At 42.5% G+C, this 11,436-nt stretch overlaps 1 protein-coding gene across 1 annotated transcript in view; it reads right to left on the bottom strand.

The window, feature by feature from the left end:
- Positions 1 to 270: 270 nt before the first annotated feature.
- Positions 271 to 11,436, bottom strand: part of LOC104957871 (protein tweety homolog 2-like) — a gene marked incomplete at its 3' end in the record, with an annotated part of 17,734 nt that continues 6,568 nt past the window's right edge. The window contains exon 2 of the mRNA XM_010785543.1: positions 271 to 443. Coding sequence (XP_010783845.1) covers positions 271 to 443 — 173 coding nt within the window. The remainder of the gene's footprint in view (positions 444 to 11,436) is intronic.

Here is an 11,436-nt window from a genome sequence, read left to right as displayed (position 1 = left end):
CTGAAAAGCATATATAAATGAAAACAGAGACAAACAGTATGGGACAATATACAGAGCACCTACACACTACCAACTATACTAGGTCATATCATGTGGGGATAGAGAAACAGACTGAGAGTGTTGGAAATGGGAAAACATCACTCCATTCCAGTAGGAATACTGAGCGACCAATAAAGAAAATGGGAAAACATGGACGGACTGCGTTTGTGTTTGTACGTGTGTGTGCACACTGTAATCAGCAGTTAGTCATGATGTCATTGTGCCTCTCACCATGTGATGAGGCCGGCAGTGACAGCGGACCAGGTGACGCAGCAGGAGTTGGGCTTCTTGCTCTCCTCCTCTTCGTCTTTGTGGCAGCAGCACAAACAGCTCAGGTAGATGGCGAGACACAGCAGGTTGAGGCCGAGCCCCGCAGCCGCCACGCAGGCTAGGAATATGAGAGACTGCAGAGAGGAGGAGAGAGAAAACAGGGAATGAGTGAAGTGAAATATAAGGTCACTTGTTTCTTCTAACCGTCTGAGTCCACTTACGTTTGTTGTTACTTGTGCTGAACAGGAGATTCACTTAAGCTACGGCAACGGCGTCAACACCAAAGTTCTCTTCAGAAGGAGGTTCTCTCCCACACACCCCCCCCTGTCTATAAAGCCTCGATTGAAATCCTTTGATTACCTCCATGAGATAATGAGACCACTACATAACACTTGCGCTTCTATTGGCTAAGGCCTAGCCACACGGTGACGAAACGGGTCGTATCCGCTACAGTTCTCTATCTTATAGACGGTTCGGCCACACGAGGCCGACAGGGAAACGCGGATAGCGATAACGGGTCCCAAGGTGGGTAGATCTACGGGGACGCAACGCTCTTGGGGGGCAAACGGCTCCGTGATTACGACCTATACGATAATTTCCTGATAACGAAAATACTGACGGGCTGTCACGAGAGGGGGAGGAAAAGAGAGGCTCCGTGTATTATTTTTATATTGTTATATAGAGTCGTTATTCATTTGTTTCAAAGCTCAATAAATAACAAAGAAGACCTTTGACCGGCACTTTTCACATTTTGTCCGGAAGATTTTAACTTTAACGTACAAAAAGCTGTACATGCAGGCATACTAAAAAAACAGTAAAAGTATCGTCAGCAAAATGAATTGACATAGCAAAGGGAGTTACAGTTTCACAAAAATGCTCTTACTCTTAAAAACGTTTAACTTTGAAAGTCAAAACGACTAGAAAATCAGCTAAATCCCGCCCTCTGTTAAATATCCCAGTAACATTATGTCATGATTCCACAACGTTCTGACTTCAAACAAACATTTTCAAACAAACGTCCACATTAGCTCTGATTAGTATGGTAAAAAGACACCAAAAAAAACGTATAAATATGTCTTCATCTGCCCCAGAAACAAGACCAACTGCATTCTGGGAGCTTGTTATCCTCTCTGTCTCCAGCTGGAGAGCAGACACCTCCTCATACACATCTCTGGATCTACTTCTGTGCCTCTCATCCTTCCTTTAGCCCCCATACCACCTTTTGCATGAGATGAGTGTCGTGACGAAAATAGCAACAAGCCTGTCCTAACAGCCTCGAATGAATTCTGCATCCATCTGTCAGACGGTGGGTTTATTCAAGCTCATTCCCTCTTCAAACCCCCCCCTCCCCGCCCCTTTTACTCTTCCTTTAGTTTGTCTAAAATATTTTTGTGCCGAGCCATCTGCTTTCATGCTGCAAGTCAAGTAGTGGGATTCAAATCCAAAAATGGAAGGGTTTATGTCAACGACTGCTATAAAAGAGGCAAGTAAGATGAAAACTGAATAATCCTTCCCAAGCCTCAAAACAGCTGCTTACGCCATCTGACAAAGTCCCTCTGATTGATATTTATAGATATCAAGATAATGTGTGTTCTTTTGCTCCCTTTCCCTTTAAACAATCTTTCTCTCCCTGGCTCCATCTGTTGGGGTGCAGTGCCTCATCTTGTCCCATTTCACGGCTACATGCCTTTTTAAGTAGATGGACACACATCTTCTGACGGAAAAAAAGAGGAAAATGCAGAAGCAGATTCAAAGGAAGGATTTGGCTCCAGTCATTGACCTTTCAACTTTCTCATATTCTCCAGTGCGCCATAAAACAGATGCGGAGATTTGTGGAAATGTAGTGCCGCGGTTTAAGAGAGGGGATTGTAAAATGTGTTAATGGGCATGCGCTCAGACAGATGGATGGCAGTGTGCACCAAGGTGAGACAAAGAGATGCTCCTCATCCGGTCCTGTGGGTGGGGTGGGGGCTAAGAGTGATGGGAGTTGGTGTAAACTGGGTGTAATTGAGGTGAACACGATAAATGAGACGGAGAATGTGGGGCTCAGGTGGATCATTTGAACGTGGAAGGAGGGGGAGGGACAGACTAAGATTGTTTCCACAGAGGAGACAAAGGGGGAAACTCCTGAGGTACGCACACACACTGGGCCACCCAGACGCTCTAATCGGCATGGTAACGTGCAGGTTAGTTGGTTCCCTTGCGTAAGCGAGAGAGGACGAGTGAAAGGGCGAATTATCTCAGCCTGATTGAAATAAGCAGCATGTGACGGGCCTGTCTTGTGATTCCCTCTGCAACCAGGGCAATGTAGAGAAAAGAGGGAATGAATGGGAGAGGAAAACTATTGAAAGGAATACACTTTATTAAGCTTTAAATGATCTTTTACTTAGGGGACTAACTTTCAGGTTTCATATTTGTATTTTCTGCCTCTACTGTGACATGTCTCCAAGCTCTTTATTTTTCTCATACTGCCTGTGCTGCAGCACCTCTTTTCACCCTCTGTCTGAAACCAGAGCCCAGTCTGCTCTGATTGGTTAGCTGGCCGGCTCTGTTGTGATTGGTCAACCACTAAGAGATGTCCAGCCCCTCAGCCTATCACGGACAATTTGTTGGATAACTAGCCAATAGAAGCGCAAGTGTTACATAGTGATGTCACTATGTTACAGAAGTATTACCGAAGTAAGCAAAGGACTACAATCGGGGCATTTTAGGCAGGGGGGGATTGTGGGGCGAGGGAACTTTGAGACTTTGCAGACCATTTGCATGGATAAAAACCTATATAACACACTACAGCAGGGGTGTCAAACTCAATTTCCTCTCGGGCCACATTAGCATCATGGTTGCACTCAAAGGGCCAGTTTTATATATAAGACTATGTAAAAATACATATATAAATATTTAATATATATAAAATGTATTATATTACATTATTGCCTCTGCATTGGATTATTATCGGATAGGGTAATAACTTCATAATTAACTACGTCTGAAAGCAGAAGTCTAGGGCAAATAATTGCAAGTCTTTTCAGTGAGAATGTCACAAAATGGTTTAAAAAGAAAAGCCAAATTCTGAAGAAAAAAAAGTCAAAAGAAAAAAAAGAAAATAAGAATATTTTGAAAATAAGTGACATATTGCAAAAAAAAAGTAACATTTTGAGAAAAAAAAGAAAAATTCTGAGAAAAATGACAAATTCTGAGAAAGAAAGCATATTTTTGAAGAAAAAAAGCATATTTTTGAAGAAAAAAAGTCAAATTCTGAGAAAAAAGGCATACATGGGATGCATTGTGGTACATGTAGTTCATGGGCAACGTGCTTATGTAAAGCGGCATGTAATCGTATAATAAACATATTATATTCTTTGCAAGCTCTTGCGGGGCCACATAACATGAAGTCACGGGCCGGATTTGGCCCCCGGGCTTTGAGTTTGACACCCCTGCACTACAGGAAGGGGAAAACCACAAAAGGCATAAAAGGGCCCCTTTAAAGACGTTAGACCCATGGTGTTTTAAACATGCACTGGGCTTTGGAAGGAGCCCATACATGTATTCTTTTCAGGGGAAATATTTATTCCAAGGTAGCTTTTAAAGCAAGAACAACACTCTCCTCTTTTTTTCTGTCCATCACTCTTTCTCTCTCTATCTCTACTGTCCTTTCTTCTCAGCAGTAGGGCGCACCAATAATGGCTTCTGAATTATGTAGCACATCCATTCAGAGGAAGGATGCACACAGAGACTGTACCTGCACAAACACACACACTGAAAAAGCCCATCCTTGAAACCATCTCTTCCCAAGTGCTCAAACCTTCCATTAAGTTTAAAAACACCATTTATCTTTTACTGACTGGAGTGGGCACACATTCGCTCCTTGGTTAAGAATCAAATTGGAAGCTCCGACCACTTAACTGCTACCTAAATTAGGTCTGAGTAGTTCCCCCTTGTAAAAGCAGACTCGATATGTTAACACCCTTCTCCTTACTTACTCATTCCTAACTCAAGAGGCCCACTCGGCTGTCTTCTCCGTTTTGTTTCCTCTCAATTGTCCCAACAGACAGGGGGTGGGGCGAGCACGAGGCCTGAGGCGATCACACAAGGAGAGAAAGGAAGGGAGATCTAGCTGAGCGGAAAGACAATCCCTGAGATGAGGATGTGGAGAAAGTAGATAAATTAGAACAAAATTGAAATAGGAATAGAGTGATGGATGAAAATGTAAGGAAATGAAAGCAGTGAGACAGCAGGATGTGGATGAGGAAGACTGAAGACACAGGAAGGAGATAAAGAGAGACAAAGTGTGTCGGCCCATGATGGGAAGACAAAGATTCCTCATCCACATGGCTACCTCAGACTTCTTACCCCTCAGTGCACGGCCCAGTTTCCTATTACAAATCCATTGTAGATGGCTTTCCCCTGAGGTTGTATTGTTGCATAATGCTACCACTTCTTCCCCTAAAATAGTGGGCCAACCTATGAATATCATTGTTGGATGACCAAAAATAAACGCACAAGCGCATGGTAAGAAAATTGGCCATTTGCTCTGCCCAAAAGCATGACTAATGGACTACAAGGGATGACACCATTGGTTAACCCAGAAAAGTTAAACAAGGGGAACTATTTTAGCCATCCGTGAGTCACAAAGCTGCCAAAACATGAATACAATGTAATCCAGTTATGAGTACAGGACATTACAATTGATATCCCTGATCGATCAATCTATTGTTATATAACTGTCAGTTAAACCCCTGTCAAATGAATAAATGACTGACTGAGAAAATACAAGTGCTCAATATCCATATATACAGTACATTTTACCCAGAAAATACGACTTATTGATGGCCTGACTGATACACAGGATGCTTTATTGGAGCAGATGAAACAGATGCAAACTCACAACTGTCTAAGTGGTACATAGTGTGTGCCTTATGCCAAGGACCCATTAAAATTCAATTTTTAAAACACAAGTAGAGGCCATAATTAATATATAGCAATGGAAAGCACCTCCATCTGTTGCAGTGCATCTGCTAAGCAGGACTAAGCCATGTGACAGAGGAATTCTACTAGCTCGGAGTAGTGCTAAATGCATGCTAAGCGATATGAAGTGTCTTCCCCAAGCAAGGCTGCTGCACAGCAGGTGGCAGGCAGCTGTGCGGAGGTGGAAGAGGTCTCCAGGCGCATTGTGCAACCATGTGCAATATATTTGTGTATGTGTGTGTAAGGGTATGTGGCTTGGATGGACAGTGACATTCCTTTAATATGATAGGGGTTAAACGGGTGTCAGGTCAGTTAGAGAAAGAAGAAGACATGGACAAAGAGAGAAATTCCACCTTGAAAGTAGAAGCATAGTGAGCAGGACGGCTCTTTTCTTGCTGTGAGAAATCTATAGTCATCATTTTTGGTGTTTTTTACTTCACTTGTAATTGCCTCTCTTTTTCCTATTCCAATGATTTCTAAGTCCAATGATTTAGTATGGCGCTTCCATGAAGTCGGGAGACTAGCAAAAGACTCCAAAGCTCCAAAATCGTACAATCCCATAATGCAAGCTGAAGCCGAGACACCTCTCAGTTATTTCCTTAGGCTTAACAAAGTTCCCCCGCACATTATAAAGATGTTTTCAGTGCTTCTCATGACAAGTAAACACTCTTGATGGAGGGCTCATGTGAAGAGCCAAAACACAGATTCCTTTTGGAAACTTATTGTGGAGCAACTGTCTTCCTTTAAGACAAATCAACACATAGCAGTGAATCATAAGAACATTTTATAAAAGGGATGTATACCTCCATGGAGAGCTGAATGTATGCTTACTTGAGAAATAAGATTCCCTATGGGGAAATGTACCCCACCCCTCCACAGATCACTCTGACTCACTGTCCCCCTCCATGCTGCTGCCCGTCTCACTCTAACACTCGGGAAAAACGCCCAAGGGCTCGAGGCTCTTTCCGGCAGAGTGCACTCGGCAGGGGCCATCCCATGTTCACAGCTGGGACACCATTAAGTCCCAGCAAAGCGACCCATGGGTTATGAATGAGAGGAGGAAAGGGGAGGGGCTTCGTTGCTAAAGTATCCTTTAAATTTTAATACGCTTCACTGATTTGTTGCACTGGACCTTTTCCATAACGGACTGAGGGTCTCAGGAGCCTGGTGAGGTGTGGTGCTCATCAAAAGATTGTATTTAGTTCTGCTTCGTCAAGAGAAATGTTTGGCTCGTAGAGAGATGCAGTGATGTTGTCATTTAGTTTTATGTCAAAACCCCATTGACAAAAAGCCAATGGGGTTTTTCCATTGGATTTTGGAATATTCCAGGAACTCTTGAGGCAAACAAAAGTTCATGAAACATACATATGTTGCTCAGTAGGATCATCTCCAAATATTTCCACCTTTATAGGTTTTGAAGCGGAAATACAATCACCAGAATAGCTAACATTAGGCGATAAACAAATAACATCACTGTTGCATGGGTTCCTACCATCACCGTTGGTCTTATAGCGGACTCTTGATCGCATGAGGACATTTAGTGGTCTCATTTACCAATTTTTCTGAAACATAGAAGCTTCTCACATTTAAGGATGTGGTATGTACTCATTTATTTTAGGTCATAGAAAGAAACGCTAAAAGGTGTTAAGCTTGTTTTAACCTAAGACCATATTTCAGGCATCTAACCAAATCCCATTTAAAAAACATGGGAAAGGGAAGTGCTAAAATGCTGACTAATTTCTGGGTTTCAGGACTCATTCCTGCACCACTCTATTCCTGTTGTTCTGTAAAACGTCCATGAATCTTTTTCGGGTTATCTTCCTTTCACCTTCTGTGAACCCCAAAGCCCAAAGCTTTCCCTTGGGGGAGTCAAAGGTCTTATTTTTGATGCTACTCCCCCCACAACAAAGGAAACCCAACCCCCTAGCTTCCAATGGGAGAGCAGATTTTCATTGTTGTTTTTGCTGGAGGGGAATGTGGCAGCGAGAATCCACTTGTCCCATGCACGATCGGATCTTCAATACCAAAGTTAAATCGTGACACAAGGAAAAATGAAGAGAAACAATCGTAAACCCCACGAAATCATATATGAGCATTCAGTTCTGTCATATCGTGTTTAAATGATCAGCATGAGGGATGCCTTATTAGCACAGACCTGGGGCATACCATCCAGCCAATCGGGGGATGCTAATCACTGGCTTCAAGCACTATGGAGACATATTGGGGTTAATGACCTTCTGGAAAGCCAGAGGGGACACTGTAAGTGCATCTTTCTGTATGCATGCATGATAGAAACAAGGACTTAGTAGGGAAACAAATACATCATGACTACTACAGAAGCTGAATCATTGTTTTAACATTGAGTGATGTACACAAACAGGGAGAGGCTGAGGTCGGATAAAAAGCGTGGAAATCAAGAGCAATAGATTTGAGATTAATTTTCATCAGGAGGAGACGATTGAGGAGTTGTTAAATTTCCAATGAAATCAGGGCAGATGTGATAGCTGAACACATAATTGATTTTCAGCCCTTGTTTTGCGTAATTTTCCATTTTCTATCACACAAGCCAAACACAGCTAACACAACGGCCTATGAACCCAGCTGTAAAAAATAAGCTGTAATCAGTAAAAGGGTGAATGCATTGTGGAAAGATGGGCAGCTGCAAAGACAATTACATATTTGAGAACACAACATTAAAATTATTGACAATTGACACCGTAACCACATCACTACAATTCAAAGTAAATTTGGTTCTTGAAGCTAACTCTCTAAGTGGGAAATATATATATATTATACTCCTAAATTCACATGAATTCTCTGTTGTCCACACATGAGCAGCTCTGACACAATGGCACATCCACTTAGATAAGTATGTCAAGGTCTAACATCAATAAACAAAAGGGGAAGGTGAAGAAAATGCTGATGAAGACAAAAAAGGGAAAACAAAGAAACAGAAAAGGTTTGGAGGAGGAGACTGTTTGCATGCACCCGGGTGGAACACTGTTCCCAGGGAATCTCAGTAGCCAATGACGCAGAAAGATCGAGTGTGTTAAGAGTGTGTGTTGGCTCCCGTAATTGAAAGGCATAGTCTGTGGCTTGCCTTGTTCATTTCTCCAATAACATTCTAGGTCGCGGTAATAGCTAGATAAAAGCTTTCAATAGAAACTTTTCCAGTCTGGACATTAAAGTGATTAGTGGTGAGATGAGAAATGCTTTTTAGTCAAGGACGGTGCTGCTATTAAACAAAGTGTGCCCGGTCCCCTCTGCAAAAGGATGGTAAATGTTTTCTAATCAAATGTATTTATGAACAGGGAGTGTGAAATCTAGCTAGATGTCAATGTTAGTTAAGTGAATGAAACATATTTCCTTTTAGGCATTAAATGCTGCAATCACTGAGCAGGTTCTCAGTTCTATAAAGTGACCTGAAGTTGGAATTACCTCAAGGACGAAACATTATAGATGTCTGCTGTAAATACACAAGCTTTCCTGCAGTTATTGTTCATGTTCAGGTAGGGATGCTCGATTATGGCAAAAATAATTGATAACACGATTATTAAACTTTTTACTTTGAAAACATCCATTTATTGAAATAAAAATGTTTAACAGTATGTTTTTAACAGTTGATTACCTTGAACTTTAAGTATAATGTAAGTGAAAAACCAATACAAAAATAAATAATAATAATTTAAAAAAAACAATAAAAAAAACAATAATAAATAAATAATAGTTTTATTTCGATTACGTTGTTTTCGTAATCGTTGCAAGCCAAAATCGTAATTGTGATTAAAATACGATTAATTGAGCAGCCCTATGTTCAGGACAATATGACACTCAAGTCGGTTCTTGAGAGTACATACCATAGAAATAGAATGAAGCAGAATATCTCCATTCAAATTGACATAACAGGGCTGTCAGAGAGAGTAAAAGCTGTAAAAGGATAACTTCCGCCAAAAAGGACTAAAACGACTAAAAAGAGAGATATGTTGATGATCAATCTCTGTTGCCATACTGTTAGAGGAATTAATGATTGATACCTTATCTGTGTGTTTTAAATGAAGCTGGCGCAGAGTATGGTTAGGCTACCTTAGCTTAGCATGAAGACTGAAAACAGCTAGTCCCACCTTGTCTAAAGATAATAAAATGTACCTAATAAACATGTTAAATCGAATGTGTTTAATCTGGACAAAAAATGTAGTCTAAATGAACAAGGGTCTTAGCACGAGGCAGTGACTTCCTGTTGTCTTTGCAATACGTCTATGTGCTCAGCTAAGCCGGTGCCTTCTGGCTTCATATTTAACAGACAGTTAACAGAGCAGTATATAACATCAACAGGGCCAAGGATTGTTCCAAGTAGTTCATCAGGTTGTAATAAAAAGCAACAGCCTAAGTGTGTTGGATATAATTAGCCCTAATAACAGCAAGGCACAGAGACCAGAATACTGATACAACATAAACATACTATATATTACGAACTCAGACACTCAGGATATAGGACCCAATTGCACGACCCGGGAGACAGAGGTAAAGTATTGGTAAGATACTTTATTTTTCCAAAACAGCAAGATGAACAAAAAAGGTCCCTATCGAATCTCAGGATGAGCACTGAACAATGAACACTGGGGCCCTCTCTCATTTCTCTAACTCCCCTCCTCGACTCCAAATCCTCGAGACTTAGTCCCGCCCACAGACCTCGAACTACCAGTAACGACTTGCGACACTTACTCGTGTGCAATTAAGGTCTTGAAACATTATTCCGGGTTTCACATTTTCCTCCCCCTTTGTAAACGGTAAACGGGTGTATAAACGGTCCGAAGCCAAAGCGAAGCACCGCATATCACAGTGCTAAGACACATAGACATACAGTGACAAACTCAAAAACGACTACAGAAACAAGCACCAAAACGACGAAGACAAGAAGGACAGTACAAAAGGAGGAAACAAAAGACAGACAAGGAAGAGGGACACAAAAGGAGGGACAGCAGATCAAAGGACTACACTCAGATTAACCAGACTAACCCAAGTGGACAAAGGGAACACACAGAGTAATGGTCGGGGCGGGGGGGACGTAACAAAAGTGGACACAGAACGAACAAGCACACAACTTTAATTTCAGGGGTCAGAGGTCCCGGGAAGAAGTGAAATTAGTTTAGGGACGAGGAGCTAGGAGCGCAAGGAGGACATCACTGGCGGCCTTTACTTAAAGTGCGCGGGCCCGGTACAACTTCCTATAGAGGAAAAGAGATTTACGTGAAGCGTCCCTGGTCGTCCTAGCTCCCGCAGCCTCCTCCGAGAGACCTCCTCGAGATGGCTCCTGATGTGACGTACCCGCAGGAGGTGCCAAGGAGGTGCCGAGGGAAGGCACCTACGTAAAGGGCCGCTTGTCTCTACAACAAAGTTCTCAGCGGACTGCGTGCCGGTCTGAATAGAGTCGGTTACTGCGAGAGTACGTAGGGGACTAAACTAAATAATTTGACCAAGTACAACTACGCTACAAATGTCGCTCTTGTAGACACTGCAGACGTCTTTCGTCTCGTCACACATATTCATAATATAGTGAGTCATATGTCCGGAATGAGAGACATAGACGGGACGAAATCAAATCCACGATGTCAGGTATAAAAGATTTTGCGTAAATCACGAAGTGTATCATATATATGTGTTGTCGGACATCGGACTACTACGAAATCCCTCGGACGATCCACACACAGCGACCATGTCACACATCCACGACACAACATGCGACGCATCTACGGCCGCATGTCCCCATGATAGGCAGAGACTGCTCACAAAAGCAATAATACCACACACAACACACACACACAACACACACGACACACACACACACGACACACACACGACACACACCAACACACCACACACGCGTGAACGACACACACAACACCACACACACACACCACACCACGGACACACACACACACACACACACACACCACTTAGTTTCATTTATCACTATTCGTACGCGACGCTACTTGTGTAGTCTGCCTCCCGAACGACACGGAGGACAGTAGTAATGTAACGCTGCAGAGAATTTCTACCCCTGGCGGAGTTCCTCCTCTCCCTCAACAGTAAAGAGCAGTTGGCCCGGACGACGACGGGGGGAGGAGAAGAGGAAGCCAAAAGGTGGAGGAGCGCGAGGAGCGA

This window comes from Notothenia coriiceps, unplaced genomic scaffold, assembly GCF_000735185.1.
Source record: "Notothenia coriiceps isolate Sejong01 unplaced genomic scaffold, NC01 NC01_scaffold00027907, whole genome shotgun sequence".
Classification (NCBI taxonomy): Eukaryota; Metazoa; Chordata; class Actinopteri; order Perciformes; family Nototheniidae; genus Notothenia; species Notothenia coriiceps.
This window is presented reverse-complemented; position numbering and strand designations above follow the sequence as displayed.